This window comes from Theobroma cacao, chromosome 2 (assembly GCF_053813885.1).
Source record: "Theobroma cacao isolate CCN51 chromosome 2, ASM5381388v1, whole genome shotgun sequence".
NCBI lineage: Eukaryota > Viridiplantae > Streptophyta > Magnoliopsida > Malvales > Malvaceae > Theobroma > Theobroma cacao.
In genome coordinates this window covers 7377001-7398315 of record NC_142640.1, presented here as the reverse complement: position 1 = coordinate 7398315, position 21315 = coordinate 7377001, and the positions used below count along the sequence as shown (strand labels likewise).

The 21315-nt window shown below is 36.4% G+C and overlaps 3 protein-coding genes across 11 annotated transcripts; 2 read left to right on the top strand and 1 right to left on the bottom strand.

The window, feature by feature from the left end:
* The first annotated feature begins 299 nt into the window (after positions 1–299).
* Positions 300–4547, top strand: LIS (WD-40 repeat family protein / small nuclear ribonucleoprotein Prp4p-like protein). The gene is made up of 6 exons (XM_007042910.3): positions 300–498; positions 1066–1960; positions 2225–2678; positions 3130–3327; positions 3416–3497; positions 4162–4547. The coding sequence occupies exons 2-6, from the start codon at positions 1071–1073 to the stop codon at positions 4254–4256; spliced, it is 1719 nt and encodes a 572-aa protein (XP_007042972.2). The 5' UTR covers positions 300–498; positions 1066–1070; the 3' UTR covers positions 4257–4547.
* Positions 4548–5151: 604 nt separating this feature from the next.
* On the bottom strand, positions 5152–9146 carry SC35 (serine/arginine-rich splicing factor-like protein, putative). Of its 7 annotated transcripts, XR_001926672.2 has the most exons (12): positions 8909–9090; positions 8743–8821; positions 8558–8637; positions 8336–8402; positions 8082–8114; positions 7760–7831; positions 6931–7137; positions 6659–6845; positions 6418–6529; positions 5889–6069; positions 5663–5771; positions 5152–5532 (listed from the first exon to the last, which is right to left on the bottom strand). XR_001926672.2 is itself a non-coding variant. In XM_007042908.3 (9 exons), the coding sequence occupies exons 1-9, from the start codon at positions 8982–8984 to the stop codon at positions 6524–6526; spliced, it is 807 nt and encodes a 268-aa protein (XP_007042970.1). In that variant the 5' UTR covers positions 8985–9090; the 3' UTR covers positions 6151–6523. The 7 variants fall into 7 exon arrangements, 2 of the variants coding, with proteins under 2 accessions (XP_007042970.1, XP_017970965.1); XR_016024526.1 differs by lacking the exon at positions 5152–5532 and adding an exon at positions 9109–9146 and having other exon boundaries at positions 5566–6069; positions 8909–9014; XR_016024528.1 differs by lacking the exons at positions 5152–5532; positions 8082–8114 and adding an exon at positions 9109–9146 and having other exon boundaries at positions 5566–6069; positions 8909–9014.
* Positions 9147–14513: 5367 nt separating this feature from the next.
* On the top strand, positions 14514–21137 carry KUP7 (K+ uptake permease 7). 3 transcript variants are annotated; one of them, XM_088803676.1, is made up of 11 exons: positions 14516–14627; positions 14921–15206; positions 16415–16643; positions 16766–17014; positions 17179–17229; positions 17778–18038; positions 18411–18463; positions 18604–18718; positions 18849–19103; positions 19395–19917; positions 20270–21137. In XM_088803676.1, exons 1-11 carry the CDS (start codon positions 14602–14604, stop codon positions 20805–20807), a joined length of 2586 nt encoding a protein of 861 aa, XP_088659802.1. In that variant the 5' UTR covers positions 14516–14601; the 3' UTR covers positions 20808–21137. The 3 variants fall into 3 exon arrangements, with proteins under 3 accessions (XP_007042965.2, XP_088659802.1, XP_088659801.1); XM_088803675.1 differs by having other exon boundaries at positions 14591–14607; XM_007042903.3 differs by having other exon boundaries at positions 14514–15206.
* The last annotated feature ends 178 nt before the right edge of the window (positions 21138–21315 follow it).

The window sequence follows — 21315 nt, the reverse complement described above, 5'->3', positions numbered from 1 at the left end:
TCCGATCATCGGCCTTGAAAAGTTTTAGACTTCATCCAGACATTGCCTAAAGGCCCAAATATTTAATACAAATTAAATTAAAATAAATTTTTTATTAATGAAATAATAATTTTAAATTCATTGCTGATGTAATATTTTTATCAATTAAAGATAAAAAATCACCGAATTAATAAATTTTTATTCTATTTTTTGTTTTTGCTTTAAAAATGAAAATGTTTCACGCCGCAATCTATTGATGCAATTGTCGTTCTCGGCTCTTCCTTTCAAACTCTGGCTTTGGAACTTTTAGCTGTAAAAATGTGAAAGAGTGCTTATTAGTTTATTGAATTTCTTTTTATTTAGGGTTTACATAAAATAGTTTTAGGAGAAGGAGTGAAGCGCGAGGGAAGAAGGCAGAATTACTCCTTTCGCAGTCTTGAACCTTCCGCACCATCTACCCCTTTCCCTCTTTTCTCGTTTTCTTTTGCCACCCCGATTGATTTCCTGCACATTTTCAAGGTAATGGCAATAATGTTGTTCATTGTTATCGTACCGATTAACTGCTGCTTGAAGGGTTTTAGATTTTGATTTTGTTGGCGACATCTTAACTCACTTCAGCTTAATCTTTTCGCTGTATTAAACTCAGTTATTCCCAGTTGATTGTAATTTTGTTTTCTTTTTCCTGGCTATAGAACAATTTTATATTTTAGCTGCTTTTCTTATGGATGCTTTTCCGCGCACCTTCTGTTCGTTGCTATGTCTTACTCATAAAATTATCATATGTTCGGTTTTCAGCAAGTAGCAGAGCTCGAACAAAGATACCCATTCCGTTATAAAAGAAAATCCTAGTCTTTAAACCATCTAATCTTCAACTCTCAAGGCCTAAAAGATGTAATTTTCGGAGTATATTTTTTGTTTTAAGTAGTTTATATTCAAATTACTCAACTTTTATATTGATCTAAACTGTGCTTCCTTGTCTTTCTTTAAATCTATTTTTGGGGTGTGGATGGTAAATGTTAAAGAAGTTTGTTTTTTTTTTTTTTCTGTACTGTCTAAAGTTCATTATTTTTATTTTTACTTGGGTAGGTACAATGGAAGTTGATGATGACAACAGTCCACCAACTTCATCTGCAGAACCTTCAGTTGCAGTTCCCGACAGCCAAACCACAGTGCCTACGGCAAATAACACTCTACTTCAGCCTGTTCAGCCTATTGTTCCAGCAGTGGTCCCGCCTGCAGTTGTACCACCTATTGCTCCGCTACCTGCCATTCCTCCAGTCCCTGTTGTGCATCCATTGGCACCTCTCCCGATTCGCGCTCCCATCCTTAAACCACTTGCACCTCAAAATGGTGAGGTGAAAACTAGTGATTCAGACTCTGACCATGAGGATGAAGGGCGAACTGCTGCTGTTGATTATGAGATCTCAGAAGAGAGTAGACTGGTTAGAGAGCGGCAAGAAAAGGCCATGCAAGAACTTCTGATGAAACGACGTGCTGCTGCACTAGCAGTGCCTACTAATGACATGGCTGTCCGGACTCGACTTCGCCGGCTTGGTGAACCCATAACTCTTTTTGGAGAAAGAGAGATGGAAAGGCGGGATAGGCTGCGAATGATTATGGCAAAGCTGGATTCTGAGGGGCAGTTGGAGAAGTTGATGAAGGCGCATGAGGAGGAAGAGGCTGCAGTTTCTGCTAAAATGGAGGACGTTGAGGAAGACATTCAATATCCCTTTTATACTGAGGGTCCAAACGAGCTCTTGGATGCTAGAATTGATATTGCAAAGTACTCTGTTGTAAAGGCAGCTATGCGTGTTCAACGTGCACAGAGAAAAAGGGATGATCCAGATGAAGATATGGATGCTGAAACTGATTGGGCTCTAAGGCAGGCAGGGAATTTGGTTCTTGATTGCAGTGAAATTGGGGATGATAGACCACTTTCCGGTTGTTCTTTCTCACGTGATGGACAACTTCTTGCCACCTGGTGTGCTTCTCACTCAACTCCCCAGTCCATTAAACAAAAAGCTTAGTCTTTATGGATTTGGTTTTTTAATTTTCTTTAAGAAATTCACTTTTCAGTGATTAAAAGGACACAAGTTTTCCGAGCCATAAGTTTGGCAGCAGTTTACACTTGTCAAAGTGCTAAATATGTCCTTTTAGGGTGCCTGTAAATTATGGCTTTGAAACTGCTAAAGGTGACAATAATATAGAATTGTAACTAGATTTTTTGTTTTCTTTTGTTTTTCAGCTCATTGAGTGGAGTTGCTAAGTTGTGGTCAATGCCTAGGGTAAGTAAGGTTTCTGCCTTAAAGGGCCACACAGAACGTGCAACTGATGTTACATTTTCTCCTGTGCATGATCATTTAGCGACTGCTTCTGCTGACCGAACAGCAAAGTTGTGGAACACTGATGGATCACTCCTGACAACATTTGAGGGCCATTTGGATCGCCTTGCACGCATAGCCTTCCATCCTTCAGGGAAGTACCTTGGCACAACAAGCTTTGATAAAACATGGAGACTGTGGGACATAGACAGTGGTGTAGAGTTGCTTCTCCAAGAAGGTCATAGTAGGAGTGTCTATGGAATTGCGTTCCACCAAGATGGATCTTTAGCAGCATCCTGTGGACTTGATGCACTTGCTCGTGTTTGGGATCTTCGCACTGGTAGAAGTGTTCTTGCTTTGGAAGGCCATGTCAAGCCAGTAAGACTTTATAGTTACATGGTTCTTTCAGTTTTTGTTGCAATGATGGTTCCAAAATGTTACATGTGGGGGCATATTGTGGTGCATCTCTACTAGCATCAGTACAGTAAAATACCTGATAAACAGTTATTAAGGACTATAACATTCACAATAGAAGTTTGAGGTTAGTTATATGGAAAATATTTTTAGCACATAAGGCCTAAATGCTTCAAATGGAAGTGTTTTAGATATTCCATCAGATTCCATTGGAACTGGGAGGTCAATGGTGCTACAATTTTTAAGTTTTAAGGCTTAATTAGACAAATAGATACTAAAGTGTTGAATTGAATTGCCTTGTTAATTTCTTAAGATAATTGTATTGAAGTTTTTAGGAGCAGGAAAGAGATTTTTCTTTTACCTGAAATAGATATTTGTTAATTAAAAGTCCATGAATGTCTGACACTCTTTTCAGGTTCTTGGTGTGAGTTTTTCACCCAATGGCTACCATTTAGCTACAGGAGGTGAAGATAATACCTGTCGAATATGGGATTTGAGGAAGAAAAAATCCCTCTACATCATACCAGCCCACTCAAATCTTATATCACAAGTGAAGTTTGAGCCTCAAGAGGGATATTACTTGGTCACTGCTTCTTATGACATGACTGCAAAGGTGCAACCTCCTTTCTGAAAGCAAATGTCTTCAAATTTGAAATATGTTTTTGTTATACTATGATCTAATCTTTTATACAATTTACCAGGTTTGGTCCGGCAGAGATTTTAAGCCTGTCAAAAGCTTACCAGGTCATGAAGCTAAAGTCACTGCTTCAGATATTAGTGAAGGTACGTTTCTGAACTTAAAATAAGTAAAGCTTGCATCTCCCTCTTTCTCTCTTCTTGAAATATTTCTTTTGTGTGGTTTTAGCTTTTGCCACACCTTCTTCTCTTCACCAGAACTGCCCAAACACAATCAGAAAGCATGGGCTAAAGCATTTTGACCTTTCCATGTATTTTGCTATAAATTAGATTTAAGATCCTTTAGGTATAATTGACAGGGGAATGAGTATGACCGCGTGTGAGCAGTGCTGCTGTTGAAGTTTTTGTGGCTGGCCATTCTTTTCTTCACCTTTTTGTCGTCTCTTATCCACTATTCCTCTGTCCTGCAGGAGTCAGAACTTAGTATAAGAAACTGCAGGGTGAAGGAAGGGGGGAGGTTAAAGCTCCATCCCTTCATTGTACCTAGGGGTGATATCAATCTTCAGTTTTTCCGTTGCTTTTTTATCGGAAAAAGGGAAACGGGTTTTAATGGGGGGGGGGGGGGGGGGGAGATGGCGGGCATCGATTTTTCTTGGCTTTTTCAGTAATGAGTAATGATTACTTAGCGTCATTGATGGAAAATCTAGTGGTCTGACCTACTCCCCTTTTTGCTGCATAGGCATTGAGAAATCTTTACATCTTTCCACTATTCTATTTAAGTACCCTGAGCATCATTTTTTGTTCATGGCAGATAGCCGGTATATTGTGACTGTCTCTCATGATCGAACAATAAAGCTGTGGACTGCTGGTAACATAGGAAAGGAAAAAGATATGGATTTGGACTGACGACACGCTTTGCGGATGTTGTACTTGTTGAGAGACTATTGCTGCTTTCCGGAGTAGCACATTTTGGAGTCAGATTAAAAACACCTTTTTGTAATGATGAAGTGGAATACGAAACATAAACATAGATTCCTCCAAACAATTTTGTAGGTAACTTTGGCTTTTTGGTAACAGCATCTGATTCTGAATAACCCGAGCAAGTGCTTGCCGGGGAGGGAATCAGGTACCCAACAGCACAGCAAGCGCTTCGCATGTAATGAAAATATTTACGCATACTTGATATTCAGCACCAAATACACATGCGCGTATCATAATTATAAAGATGAATCGGTGCTCTGCTTTTTAGGATTTTGCAAGAAACTTTGATTTCCTGAATTATTCCAATTCCACTAATCCATTTCATGCAACAAGAATGGGATGGACGATTAACTGAGGATGTATCATGCTCTGCTAACACGACAGTTGAACTTTTACCTTACACTGACGTCACTAACAAATACCCCTCGAGACCATTTCCATTTCCGGTCACTGGATGAAACAAAACAAACACAATGTAAGTAGCAACAAGTGCGCCAGTATCATCAGTTAGATGCAGAAACACTCGACTGCAAGCTCAAAACTTGACATCAGCACCACTTCCATCTGTAAATTTTCAGAACCAGCAAGGCAAAACCCAGAAATGGTAAGACAGGTCAGCGAAAGGAACACCATATAACACACAGCTTGAGGTTTCAGCTCAAACTGCAATTGCAGTCTTCTCTTTACTCATTTCCTTTCAAAATTTTTAACCACTGTTGAGTGCATTCCTAAATTTTTCAATGCTTTCAAAGCACCTCAGCATGCTCAGAGCATGAGTAATATGCAGGGGAGCCCCCGTTAACAAAATAGGGTCTAAGAATGAATGAACAGTGATCTGTTCTAGATCACAATGTCATCAATTTAATAGTCCCAAAAGATCTTTCTTTTATAACAGATAAAAGAAAAACACAGATGAAAGAATGTAACCCTAACGTGTGACCAGCACCGGCATATCATATGCATACCAACCCTGCTAGTACCAAAACTGACACGACCCTGCAGGAAGGGCAGCAACAGCCACATAGCAGACCAGCAAGAAAGCTAGGCAACTGCTGGAACCATTATCAACGTGACCCAACAAGAAAGGCAGCAACAGCCTGCTACAGGTTATTCATTGGTACTCAATGGTTACCCACGAGCCACGTGTACCTTACAATTGGCATCAACCAACACTTCACAGCTACAGTCACGGGCAATTTTGCTACAACTCAAAACATTAAGCAACAGGGTGTGGTTAAACGTGATTAATGAAATACCCCAATCAAATGATTAAACAGAAACAAGTTATTCTGTTCAATTAACATAGTCACAAGGTTCAGACCAGACATTACATTTTTAAATTTAGTATCCGCATCAGGTCAATGCATCACAGGTCCATCATATGCAGCATTCCACAGGTCAAAAAGTTTCATCTTGGGTCCTTTTATACCATCACAGCAACTAAACCTCAGTGCCAATATTTAGAAATCAGCAGACCAGAGGATAATCAGATGGAAACATCAGAAAGCTGAATGGTGCAAGGCTTTCCAGAAACCAAGACTTGACTACAGATCTTACCAATCATCATATCTTTCAGTTAAAAATAGTTAAGAAACTGTCCCTGCAATCAGCATACTGCTATAACCAGCATCACAATCACGATCATTCATCTACAGATACAAACAGCATCAACAGCCACAACATCAACATCATGTAACATCATGTCCCTTTGCCAAAGGCACTCTCTCCCCGAACATTGCTATAAAACCCAACAGATGGTTTCAGATGAATCAGCATTCTTAGAAAATAAACATAACAAAAAAAATAAAGAAAAGAAACATTTCACTAAAGCGGCCCATTAAATTAATTGGGAAGACAAACAAGAAGTAAAATCAGAGCCACATATAAGATCTAAAAGGAGAAGGAAAGGGGGGAAGGAGGGAGAGGGGAAGCAAGCTACAATAACAAACTTACATCACAAAAACTTTGATGGGTACTGAAACATCAAGCTACAAACTACATGAGTTCAGAAACCATGACACAACTTGAGTAATGAAGACATAAGGTTCAGGACAGTCAATTAAAACACCAAAAAACCCAGTCCTACCGATACTAGAAAATGCATCATATTGTGAATGTCCTCAACACTAGCAACATAGCAACAAGGAACATGCTACTTAAAGTCTCCAAGAATTTCCATGCAATCCGCAAGATCATTCCTGCAAAATACATATGCAGAAGTAAATAGTCAAATAGAACAACTGCTTGCAGGGGTAAATTTACCCAAAAACAAAAGGTTTTTTAAAAAGAAAAAGGATTGGGAAAAAACGAGAACTGTAAAAACTCACATCAACATCTGAGTTTCGCGGAGATGGGCTTCGAGATTCAGCAGGACGGCCTCGTGGTGAAACACTTCGAGGACTTGGAGTCCGCCCATCACGGCTGTGTCTATCAGGACTTCCACCCCTAGGTGGAGATGCCTTGCGTGGGGAAGGACTCTTTCTAGGACTAACGCTGCGGCGAGCAGGAGAAGCACTGAAATATGAAGGTATCATAATGAAGCATCTAAAACAAAGGAAAAAAAAAAGCAACTGAACATCCTGAGTCACAAAGTACAAACCTCATTGATCGACTACTACTACGCCGATCATCATCATAGCGACCTCTTCCTCGGCCTTTTGAATAGTCAGGACTAGCACTACGGCTCCGGCTTCGGCGTCGATAGTCTTTGTCTTTCCCACGATATCGATCACGTTCATGCCTGTCATAACTTCTACTACGACTTCTTCTTCTATAATCCCTATCCTTGTAATTGTCATCCCGATGCCTGCAGATATTAAACACAACAAATATCAGATATCCACAAAATAAAACCATAAAGAAATAAAATTAATCCATATATATCTGGCTATTTAAACATGCTTAAAACACATCACATGCAAACTGGGTAGTACCGGACTTCCCTATGAGAAATCAAATCAGATATATGAAACCTAGCTTAGAATTGGCAACAAATGCCAGTCAGCATATCCAGGACTTTAATGCAGGAACAGGCAGATAAGAATCGAAACAATGATTTAGCTTAAAGATGCAAACACCTAGCACCATCAGATAAACGAAACCTAGTTTAGAATTGGCAACAAACGCCAGTCAGTGTATCCAGGACTTTGATGCAGGAACAGGCAGATAAAAATCAATTACAATGAATTAGCTTAAAGACGCAAACACCTAGCACCATCATGTTCCTACTATATATAATCTAGAATGCTTCAGTTGTAAGGAGAAAGCATAATAAACATGAAAAATCCTGATGATTAACCTGCATCAATATCTCTCATAATTCATTCAGAAAAGGCGGGCACAAGACAAAAGTGAAAATGCAACATATAGTGCCAAAATGAGATAAAAAAAATTATCTTAGCAAGAAAAGAATAAAGTGTAACACTTACCTTTTGCGAGGGCTGCGACTTCTTGACCTGTATCTTGACCTTGGAAATGATTCAATAATCCTTCCTTTGTGACTGTGAGAGAAATTTGAAAAGCAAATGTCATTCAGTACGACATTAGAGACCTTAAAACAAAAAATTACTAGAAAAATGACAATGAAATGAGGATAAAGAGATAAACAATACTGTGCATCCACAAAAAAGAAAAACCATAGATTGCACCTCAACATATAGGTGAGCAAACCAAACAAATTTTTCAAACTTTCAATGGAAAAGCTAATCAATTAATCAATACTACAAATTACTTAAGCAAGTGGACCTTTACCGTGTTGAAGCCAAACAAGCAGATGTTTTCCTTCTGAAAATAACATAAAATTAAAACAGTAGTAATACTTAGTTACAGTAACGTGTAAGTATTATGGAAGTATTACAGTAATGGGAAAGTATTATGTCCCTAATGACCCAAAACCATATTTTCATCAAGGAATTTACCACACAACAACATACATCTTCCCCTCATTCGGCTCAAAATCTGTTCAAGTGTAAAAGCAATTGAATAACAACTAGCACCAAACTTACATCCTCTCTGCATTGGGCCCATATTTTGCAAACTGAACTGTTATCTCGCGACCATCAACAACTCTCCCTGCAAGAAAGAAAATGTCAATATATATATAGCGCCAAAGACGCACAAATCCTTTGAGTTACCTAAAAAGGAAAACAATATCGCAATCTCTACACGTAAAACTGCTGCATAGTAATGGATAAAAAAAAAAGGATAAAGATTTGAAAGAAGCATACCATCGAGCCTCTCGACAGCTTTCTGCGCCTCATCTGCATACTTGTAGCGCACAAATGCAAAACCTCGAGAATCCCCAGTCCTACCATCATAAATAAAAATTACTATCTTATAAATTCCCAACGACCGAACAGAACAATTAAAAAAATAAATATATAAATATAAATAGAGAGAGAAGAAGAAGAACCTTCGATCTTTAGGAATAAAGATGTCGACGACCTTCCCGTACTTGTCGAAGAGCGGAAACAAATCATCAGCGGTCGTGCCTAATTAATTTCAAGCCAAATCAAGGATTTTAGTTGCAGTACAAACCAACTCGTAGACGAAGAGAAGTTAACGAGAGAGAAGCTTACGGAAGGTGATGTTGAGGACGAGAAGAGAGTAGGTGTCGGTGATGTCGGGAGGGCCTGACCTTCCGAAGTGAGACATGCTCGCGGTTGAGAAGAAAAGCTAAGAAGACTGGGGAGAAAGATTGAGAGCAATTAGGGTTAGGGTTCGTTTTTCGTGGTTGAAAAAATCCAAAGACGAATAAAAGGAGAAAAAAAATACTTACAATTATAAAGGGAGAACCTTCCGGAAGAATCTTGCGTGGCATCAGTCTCTCGATATTTATAGCTGGTTTGCACTGTAAACGCTCTTGCGGTTGGGGATAATTACAATTCCACCACCGCCATTTAATAATATGTATATTTTTGTATAAATGCAAAAACTTTTTTTTATTACTATTCATAAGGTGCTGAAGTGTCCCTATTCGAAGCGACGTTAATTTTTGTAACGCGCGTTAAGTATTATATTTACAATTACATAAAATAAAATAAATATTCCATAGTTAAGTCTAAAAAAATTAGCATATAGATTATATTAATCATCAAGTTATGAAAGATAGTTGTAAGTACAAATAACTTTGAATGATAATTAAAAACATTTTTTTCATGATTTTAAAGTTCATAGTCATTGAACTTTGGAGACTATAAACTTTATTGCGAACATATATCAAATAAAACTGCAAATAAGTCAATTTAACTTTAATTCAATGGTTATTGACGGAAGAACAATTGTGATCAAATAAACAGCTTTATTAATTAGTAGAAGAGGTATTTAAGGATTGAACTATTCGTCTAGGTTTGATTTAAACATAGATTAGAGTGGTGTCCCTGCTTTGTTAAGTGTCGAATTTTTTAATCAAGAAATAATAATTCCTTATATATACAATTCGAGTAAACCAATAAAGTAAAAACACAAATTAAAGTATACAAAATTCAAAACACCGAGTAAATAATCGAATAAAAACAAATAACAAATAAAATTAACCTATAAAGTAAAAATATATTCGAGTATTTGACTTATTAATTGGTGCATAATCTCTCTATCTAAATAGTATGGTTTGAATACATTTTTATCCAATTATATAAAAAAAACTTACAAAGTAAAAACCAAATTAAGGTCAAAAAAGTTAAAAAATTAAAATCAAAAAATCAAAAACATAAAAACAGCACCAAAAGACAAGAAAAAAAGTAAAAATTGCAAATTAAAATGCCAAAAAAAAGAATAGCACCTCAGCAAATTAAAGAGCAAGGAAAGGAAACAAAACAAAAAAAAAAAGCATCAGAACAATAGGAGAAGAAGAAAGTAAGAAATGTGAGAGGGAGGAGAAGAAGATGAAATCAACGAAGAAAGTAAGAAATGTAAGAGGGTGGAGATACCGAAAAAGGAAAAAATGTTGAAGTATGGTAATTAAAAAGATCAAAACAATACATAAATATATTAAAAACCCAAAACCGCTCTCAAGACAAAGGAAAATTTGATTGTGATAAGACAAAAAAACTCCAAAAAACCCATAATCATCAAAGCGGCCATCCTATTAAAAAAAAAAAAACTTGTTGTGGGTTAAAAGATGAATTGGCATAGTCTCAATTTGTAGTCTCTTTTAATATGTAGTGTAGATTTTTATGCTTGGTTTTGACCTCAATTAAATTATCAATAATATATTTTATTTAAATTAATATTAAAAATATATTTTAAAATTTTAATATTAATATAAATAATTTTTTATTATGAAGATAATAAAATGGACCAGTGGAGGAGGCTCAAGCTTGTTTTTAAAAAATGAGGGGGGTCTTGATATCACAAGCTTGGAACTTTCGCTTAAATCTATGCGGTGCTTAAGTCTTGTGGATGAAAAGTAAGAAAGTTCAACTGTAATTATGATGCGAAAATATAAAGTAAAAAAGAAGATAAGGAATAAATAAGATATATTATTTCTCATGGTCTAAAACTTATATCAACTATTAGTGTGTTTTTCCTTTATGGTGATAATTCGGTGCCTTATAATGACTCTAAAGAGGTTATTTATAGTGATAAATAACTTACTAAACCTAAACTTATTCATAGTACAAGTAAATAACATAAAAGGAAAGATAAATAAGGAAAGTATTCTATGCTTAATAGAACACATTTAGTTTAAACCCTTAACTACTTTAGCCGTCATTTTTCTTGGCAGCCTCACGAGAGTTAAATTACTTTCATGCGTTTGACCCACATGTGCATGACCCATCTTGTTGCGCCTTGCGTGTCCAACCCAATTCTACTGATGTGTTTGTGCTTGGCAATCCCATTCCTTACTAGAATAGTTGTTGAGGATGGTTTGGTCATGAATTCGCGATGACATTATCCCCCACTTGATTTCAACAATGCCTTCGTTGCCAAGTAGTGTGTTTCCGCTATGTCCTGAAATTGCCACAAATCTTCTGCTGATCCCTAATTAGCTTTGATTGCCCATCCTGACCCTTGGAACAACACAATTGTGTCGTATATCTTGTATGTTGTCACTAGCATGAATTTTGTGGATTTATTTAAAATTGTTCCTCATAAACACCTCCAACATAGGTTGTGTCAATCGATGCAGATCCTGGGCTTGCATCTTGCCTTTAGATTCTCTATTAACTTTGGGATACACTATTGTCTCATGTATGTAACCTTCCCTCTGGCATCCCAACTCTGTGCAAATGTTAATGCTCAGTCTATCGACACCATCTGATTTTGACCTTTGGTCCATAAGCCTCAAATTTGCTTAACCACCACGCAACTTACTTCGCTACACATATATTTGAAAGTTGTTTGGTCGTATTGTTGCCTCAACCAAGAACTCGATCTCCCCTTGTTCTACCTTGATCAGAACTTAAGTCCCATACCTCGAAACCCTACCTTGGTCGTCTAATTCCCCATGGTACATATGCATTGCACCCATGTGAAACACAAAGTGGTTCTTTCATTTTGAAAGCAAGCTCAAATCAAATATGTGTACGTCCTCTTCAAAGCCTTGCTAACTAAATTGCCTTTGCTCAATTGTGAAGCCGTATAGTACGACTTGTTGATCTCTTTTTACCACATGCATGATCTCTTCAAGATCTCTAACGTGCTCCCCGAGCCACTAGTTATTATGCTGCATTGATGTCATCAACTCATCAAGCCCTACATCTTTAACAGATTGACATATCCATCGCATTATGCAATTCTGTACGAAAATTGTCATTATTGGATCACAACTGTTTAATGTTGGCTTTGACACGCTCGAGGTTGTGCCACACTTACTTTATCAATGGGCATCTTCAAGTGAGATAGTTGGTCATCAAGTGCGAACAAAATGTCTTCAGACTCATAACGTTCCTCTACACCTATGCATGTAGTTTCTTTGTTTACAATGCTCATGGAAATTTAGATCAAACGGTTTAGGTTTAACGTAGTCTTGTCACAAGTTGATGTCATTTTTTTTCTTTAGTATACCTAAAGCTCTTTAAAGAGAAAGTTTTGATTGAATGCCAACTTTCATCAAAAGTTAATGTTCGTTTTTATATAACTGTCATGGGCTTGGAGCTTTAGCTTAGATTAATGCGACAATTGAGTCTTGTGTATGAAGACTAAACATGCTTAACTGTAATTATGATGTGGAAGCATGAACTAAAGAAGAAAATATGTGAGAAATAAAATATATTATTTCTCACATTTTAATAGATTTATGTTGATTATTGATATATTTTACCTTTATGATGACAATTTGGTTCCTTGCAATGACTATTAAATACGTTATTTATAGTGATAAATAATCTACTAAACTTAAACTTACTTATAATGCAAGTAAAATAAACAACATAAAAAGAAAAATAAATAAATAAAGTGTCCTATGCCTAATAGAACACGTATAATCTAAACCCGATACTACTTTAGCCTTCACTTTTCTTGACAGCCTCATAAGAGTTAAATCACTTTCATTCGCGTGGTCCACATGTGCGTGGCCCACTAATGCATGACCCATCTCATTGCGCCCTGCATGTGCGGCCTAATTCTACTGGTGTGTTATGTGCATGACAACCCCCGTTCCTTGCTAGCTTGATGGTTATTGACGCCGGTTTGATCACGAATCTATGATCTTTGATACTTTGCACTTAATCCAACCCAATTAATACATACTTTTAAGTAGTATTATATCTAAAATGTCAATTTGTGATTTCATATTTAAATTTTTATGAAATTATGAATTTAGCCCAATCAAGGTTATGTACTTTAAATTTGGTGGAATTATAAACTTAAACATTGATTGAGGTTGAAATTTAGCATACCAGAAAAAAAAAAAAAACCAATTAACTCCATTAGTGATTTAATGTGCATTCGAGGTGGCATCTATTTAAAATAAAAAAATGATGACATGGGCAAAAAATATAATTATATTCTTCTTTCTCCACTTTCTCTTTCCTTTTCTTCAATTTTTTTCTCTATTTTTCCTTACCTTTTGCATATTAAAAATGTAAAGAAAAAACTTAGATTATTAAATAAAATCAAGACAAAAAACAAATAAAAATAAAACTATAAATCGATAAGGAAAGAAGAAAAAATAGAAAATTTTCTACTTCGGCAATTTGATTTTCCACTCTGGCATTTCATGTCAACATATTTAGTTTTATTCAACCTATACCTTTGCCAACTAATCCAACATTAGTAATATATTTTTAATTCTGTAATATTTTTGGCTTAATTACACTGAAATTAAAGTACACTGCCTTAGTCACATTTAAAGATAAAGTTCAAGAGTATGATCAAGTATCATTTATGCATTTTATGTTGTGTATGTGTGCATTCGAATCTAATGCATGGACAGAATATTTTCGCATAGGTATTAATTGTAATTATTTTTCCTACACTGTCTAATTGTTTGTCTTTCCAATAGAAGATTACAGTGTAAAAAAGTATCCTCATATGTTATTAAAATTGAATAAAAAAATTAGATTTATTCTTTTATTTTTGGATTATACTTGTAATTTTTCATTAAAAGTGACTAGTTATTAAAGTTGACTAGATTACTTGTTTAGTCTTTTCCTAAAATATATAGTTGAAACAATATCGTAGAAATCCTAAGACAAAACTGAATTGGTAAGACAAAATCTAATACAGGATTTGTTCTTTAATATTTAGTAGTTTGCTCTACCACATAGACCTAACGAAATTTCAAGATACTATAGAAAAAAATAAAGGTTGAGTACACAATAAGAACAGCTATTTATCATATTTGAAAATATTCTAAAGTTAGACTCTAATTAATTTTAAAAGATATTTTCTTTATATAAATAAATAAATAAAGTTATTCTATCTCCTTTGTTTTTAAAAACAAAAAAATATTATTCATGTATTCGTTAAATGTTGTGTATTATAAATACATTTACAAATTAAGTCAAAGCTTTTTAAAAGACTTTTTTTTTTTAATTTATGAAACTGAAACATTAAAAAATAAGTTATGTTTATTAATATTTTTAGTATTTATTTTTTGTTTTTTTACTATTTATTGTCTATTTTTATATTTTACAAGAAAACAACAAAAAAAATCGACAGAGTTTAATGTTTTTGTCTGGCCGTGGTTATTTAATAAAATCTCATACAAATATATATTTTTACATGGTACATTTCTTTCCTTTCAACGAAGCAAATCTCGTTCCCGTCCGTGATAAGCCGCGCGTATGTCAAAATCCAGATCCTCAAACGGCGCGTACAGCCCCTTATGCGCGTGAAACTCAACTTCCTCCTGTATTCTTTTTCTTTCTGGTTTGATAGTTAAAGCAGTGAAGTAGTTAAAAAAATCACGCATAGTCGCATGCTGAAACACAGCGTTTTCCATTTCCGTTTACCGCGTGAACTTCGAGCACCACCCCGAAATTTGCCAAAAAAAAGGAGAAAGAAAACGAAATCAAATCCAACAAAAATCAAAATGCGAAACCCTAAAATCTCCAAATCCTCAATCCTCTAAACTTATTTTTTTTATAGTTATTTTGTCTGAAGCTCTTATAAATTACTTTTTGGTTCATGGCGGAGGAGGTCAGTGCCGGTAGCGGCGGAGGATCATCGTCGGAGAGAGGAGGAGAGATCAACGGCGTAGGATTAGCTTCGATGGACTCGTTAGAATCTCGTTGGGTGTTCCAAGACGAAGACGACTCCGAGATCGACGACGAGGAAGATGACGACGACGACGACGCGCCGCATCGAGCTGGAGTAGACTCCGAAGACGAGGATACTCCCGAGCAGCGCTTGATTCGCACCGGGCCACGCATCGATTCCTTCGACGTCGAAGCTCTCGAAGTCCCTGGCACACACAGAAGTGAATACGAGGTACATTGTCGTTTCATTTTCTAATTTAGCTTATTCGATAGGTATTTATTGTGCTAAAGTAATAAAATTATTAGCTGTTTGTAATTTTGAAAATTTGAATTGATTTGGCGTGTAATTTGATCGCATTGGCGCATGCTTTTTTTTTTTTTTAATAATTTGCTTGGTTGCTAAGAAAGTTAATAAGTTGTTATTTGTTAGGTCAAGCTCAAATATTATATTTGGCAGAAAGAAGTGTAGTTTTTCAGTTTATGTTCGTGCTGGATGAATGAAAATTTTGACATTATGAGTATTTAAATGATCTCAGTTGTTAAATGGATATTAAGGTGATAAAAGTTTTGCTGATTTTTGCCATAAATTGTGACAGCCGTAAGTTACAGGAATATTTTTAGTTTTTAAATATTGTAATAGAACTCAGGCTTATTTTTTACTTTGAGTTTGAGTGTAAACTAAGTATGGATAATAATAAATAGGGCTTGGTGAGGCGACTGTGATTTTGTTTTCAAAAGAGTATGTGCTTCCTTTCACAAACTTTGGATTTCATCCCTCAGGGATCTCCTTCCAACAGCTGTCCTTCTATCGTCTCTGGAGTCTGGGCTGCCTAGTGTTTGTATTTTTTGATTGCTTTATTTTGTTACTCAGAAAAGCTGCCCATGATAAGCTCAAGGTAGCATTTCGTTATTCCTGACATACCTGTTGAGTTCACCTTTATTGTACTGTTATGCTGATTCTACTGCTACTTTGTACCATAACTGTAACTGGTTGTGAGTTTTAAGAGTAGGCTTTGAGTGCATAAACTTGTGTAAAACAGGTCTAGGTTCCATCATAAGATTATGGGAAATGCTGGGAAATCTTTGTGAATTACAATATCGAAGAATGAGAAACTATGATATAAGTGTTGCAATATCATTCCCTTTTTCTTTTAAACAAATTATTGTTTTAGCTGGGAGTTTTCATTATGTAGTGCTACAATGATTGGACTACTTTTCTCTGGTTGTTGATGAGCTTTATTTTATTGAAAGGTTGTCTTTGTTCTTGCTGCAAATAATAAACTCTTTTCTTGTGATGTATGTTGGATTGACTGAAAAGCTTTCTTATAGTTATCTATGATAATCATGGTACTGGATATGAGATAAGATTTGCTTTAAATTCTTCCATGTGCTTTTTTTTTCTGCTTACATTTATATGTGTCTTCTTAAATTTGATTGCAGGACTTTGGTATAGGAAGGAAAATAATACTTGCCTTTCAGACACTAGGAGTTGTATTTGGTGATGTTGGAACAAGTCCATTATATGCCTTCAGTGTGATGTTCAGCAAAGCACCTATCAATGGAGATGAAGATGTTATTGGAGCATTATCACTTGTTTTATACACCTTAATCTTGATCCCCCTAATCAAGTATGTCCTTGTTGTTCTTTGGGCAAATGATGATGGTGAAGGTATGCTGGATGTTCCCAAGCAAGTCTTTATTCATGAGCTTTTTATACAGGTCTTACTCATATATGTTTAATATATATTCCATCTCAATTGTTTCATAGCGTTTCTGACTTGTCTCTTGAAGGTGGTACTTTTGCATTATATTCATTGATCTGCCGACACGCTAAGGTCAGTCTTCTCCCAAATCAGCTACCATCAGATACCCGCATATCAAGCTTTAGGCTAAAGGTGCCATCTGCTGAACTCGAGAGATCACTTAAAATAAAGGAGAGACTAGAGACTTCATTGACTCTGAAGAAACTTCTTCTGATGTTAGTGCTTGCTGGCACTTCTATGGTGATAGCTGATGGGGTTGTTACGCCAGCAATGTCAGGTTTCCATATGGTTTTCTTCTTGCTTGTTTTCTTTAATGATCCATAAAAGCTGCGATTGAATAGAGCATAACTGTTCTAGATGTATATTCTGAAAATTGGATTTGCCTATTAAATGTCTAGGTAATAACTTATGCTTATTATTTAATTATTTATCCTAATGTAGTAATGTCAGCTGTTGGTGGCCTGAAGGTTGGAGTTGCCGCAATTGAACAAGGTAAGCTGGTATTCCATGCTGGTATCAACTTTACAAAACATTATTGCCTTGCGTGCTCTATTTTTGTTGTTTGCTAGTATTTTTTCTCCGAGAGGACATTTTTCATTTCTCAATTCACCTTGTTGGGTAGAAATCTTTTGCAGAATTTAACTCATGTCTCTCTTAAAATTTACTTGTTCTTTGCATTTAGTATGGGGTGGTGTTGCAGTTGGCTAGATTGTAGGTCTCATGGCTTATTGAGTGATCCTGAGTCAAGAATTGTTCACTGTGTTTCTTCGGCATCCTTGTCTTGATCATGTGCTATTTGTAACAATGGTTTTAACTTTAGCTAACTCTAGGTTAAAATTTGGGCAGAATCCTACATCTTCATGGATGCAGAAACAATGTGCTGTGATGGAGCCTCATCTCTCTGTCTTTTATATTTTGCCCTCCTGCCCTATACATCTTAGAGTTTATTATTCCTTTATGGTTTGCAATACTATTACCGGTTAATAGCCATATGTTGGGTTAACTATACTCCTTCCTTCTTTCCTTTTCTTTGTGTGCAGATGAAGTGGTGATGATATCAGTTGCCTTTCTTGTAATTTTGTTCAGTGTACAGAAGTTTGGAACAAGTAAAGTGGGACTTGCTGTAGGCCCTGCTTTGTTCATATGGTTTTGTTCTCTAGCAGGCATTGGAATTTATAATCTTCTCAAGTATGATGCCAGTGTCTTGAGGGCATTTAATCCTGTTCACATCTATTTATTCTTCAAGAGGAACTCAGTTAAGGCTTGGTATGCCCTTGGAGGTTGTCTTTTAAGCGCAACAGGTACGTACATTATAAAACATTATTGTATTTCAAGGTTGATTGGTGTTGTCATTTTAATTTAACTTCCTTCAATTCATAAAGATAATTTCCAAGATTGTCTTATTGCAATATTTTCCTCCTTCAATCCACAAACTTGCTCTAGGAGCAATGTCAGCTTTTTAGAAGATTTACTTAAAGTTATATCCCATTACCCCAACCACTCTTGATGTTCCTCTTTAATGCTTAGTTTTGCTGCACTGGGAATGTAATTTTTCACGGTAATCATGAAATTCCGCTAAACAATGTGTTTGATTCAGCATTGATGAATTTGGAGTAGAACATTAATGGTCATTGTATCTGATCTTTCTTTGCTGATGATGGTTTATGTTCCAGGATCTGAGGCAATGTTTGCAGATCTTTGCTACTTTTCTGTGCGATCAGTTCAGGTAATTGAGCAAGAAACCTGGTTACTGAATCTTCTGGTTTTCATAAGTCCTTTTATACATTATAATTACTGATGAAATTCCTGGTAGTTCTCTTCTCATTCTTGAAATCTTTTGATTTGTGTGATAGTGGTTGTTTGCAGCTTACATTTGTGTTTCTCGTTTTGCCTTGCCTGTTATTGGGTTATCTGGGTCAAGCAGCATACCTTATTGGAAATCCTAATGATGCCGAGCAGGCTTTCTTTTCTTCAATTCCAAGTAAGTTTCTTGTTTTTTCATCTATGGCTTATGGGGTCATCAAATAATTGAATTAAAACCTATTTTTCATTTTGGAATATAGTCTTGCTGGCCTTCCTCTAAATGAGAAATCCTGTCTCAATCCATGTAGGTGGTGCATTTTGGCCAATCTTCCTCATAGCTAACATTGCTGCCTTGATTGCCAGCCGAGCAATGACAACAGCCACGTTTTCATGCATAAAGCAATCAACTGCTCTTGGTTGTTTCCCTCGTCTTAAAATCATTCATACATCTAGAAAGTTCATGGGTCAGATCTATATCCCTGTCATAAACTGGTTTCTGCTGGTAGTTTGCCTGATCTTTGTGTGCTCTATCTCAAGCATTAACGAGATCGGAAATGCATATGGTAATATTTCTTCATAGTTTAATTTCAGTTCTTTTTACTGACAGTCTTATCACTTCAGTTATCTTTGAATAAATTTTTGGTGTCATGTGACTTATAAACCTATGTTCTATTTAAAATATGAAGAAGTGCTTTGCAATTATTTTATTGGGGAAATAGATTGAACAAGCTGCCTAAGACTGTCTGATATCAATCTAATGATTAATATGTTTTTATAAAGAGATTTTGTATTGTTTTCCTTGCTTTCACTTACATAAGTTTTCTCATCTTTCTGGTTTTGATTTTTTTTTTCAGGTATTGCTGAGCTGGGTGTGATGATGATGACCACAATTTTAGTCACCATTGTCATGCTTCTCATATGGCAGATAAACATCATAATTGTGCTGAGTTTTGTGATCTTTTTCCTGGGTTTGGAATTAATTTTTTTCTCCTCAGTTTTATGGAGTGTGACAGATGGAAGTTGGATTGTTTTGGTTTTTGCTGTGATAATGTTTTTAATTATGTACATCTGGAATTATGGGAGCAAGCTTAAGTATGAAACTGAAGTGAAGCAAAAGCTGTCAATGGATTTGATGCGAGAATTAGGCTGCAACCTTGGGACAATCAGAGCTCCCGGCATTGGTTTGCTTTATAATGAGCTGGTGAAAGGAGTACCAGCCATATTTGGCCATTTTCTAACCACACTCCCTGCTATCCACTCCATGATAATCTTTGTCTGCATAAAGTACGTTCCTGTTCCTGTGGTGCCTCAGAGTGAAAGATTCCTTTTCAGGCGAGTCTGCCCAAAAGGTTACCATATCTTTCGGTGTATTGCCAGGTAAGATGCTCTGGCTGGAAACTTTAATCCCATTATCCTGCCTTGTAGTCCAAGTTCTTTTCATGCAAGTTGGGAGCTATCATCACTGCAGGTTCAAGTTTTGAAGTGCAAGATTTTATCATTAAAACTAACTAGAATTGTAAAAATGACACTTGGACAGGGAGTTGTCCAAATGAAATCAGCAATAAAATTGAAAAAGGCAGAACTAATTTATTGCTTCTCAAAAACTCTTTGGAACAAGCATCTTTGATACTTTTTTCTCCCATGTACACAATTCCTTCCTCTTTTTCGTGCTTCTGCACCCTTCTCCCTTCTGGCATTCCTTCAGTTGGCTGATTAACCACTTTCTCAGGTATGGTTACAAGGATGTCCGAAAGGAAAATCACCAGACATTTGAGCAGCTACTGATTGAGAGCCTTGAGAAGTTCATTCGTCGGGAAGCGCAGGAACGGCAATTGGAAAGTGATGGCGATGAAGATACAGATTCCGGGGAGGATAACTCTTTCTCAAGAGTTCTCATAGCTCCTAATGGAAGTGTTTACTCACTTGGTGTTCCTCTGTTGGCTGACTTCAGGGGCACTAGTAATCCCATTTCAGAAGCAAGCACCTCAGAGGAGGTGAGGGCAGATTCCCCTGCAGATCAATCAAAGTCTGATGCTGAGCATAGTCTAGAGAGGGAGTTATCTTTTATACGCAAGGCCAAGGAATCTGGAGTGGTTTATCTTCTCGGTCATGGAGATATTAGGGCAAGAAAGGATTCTTGGTTTATCAAGAAACTAGTTATAAATTACTTCTATGCTTTCTTGAGAAAGAATTGCAGGAGGGGTATTGCAAATTTGAGCGTGCCCCATTCACATCTGATGCAGGTGGGCATGACTTACATGGTATGATGGTCAATCTTTGACAACCAAAACAAGGGATGCAAAGGGCGGTTTGACAAGAAGGCGGACGATATAGTGATAAGGGGCCCTGATCAAGTTGCATCTAGGAACTCAAACCTTGCTTTCCCAACTCTCTTCTGCAAATTTAAGATGGAATCACTGCACTAAGAAGATTTGTAATGCTTCTCCCTGTTGTGTTTTCCTGTATTGTGTTTTTTCACTGTTACAAACGGTGCATGTCAAATCAAGCTCTTTTGTAATTATAATGTTGGAGGGATGATGTATGTGATTTTTTCACACCTTCACACAGCAATTCCACTGGAAAATCCTTGTTCCCAATCATTCACTTATTAATTATTCTGACAAGTGGGTTCTAGAATTTAGCGATGGAGTCACATGTCCGCATTCTATTTATTTGCATTTATTTGAACGGGGTTAGGTGGTTGTACGTGCACCTTTGTTTAGATCTGGGATCTGAATTACCTCACACGGCATGGGGAACGGGGAAGAGATTTTT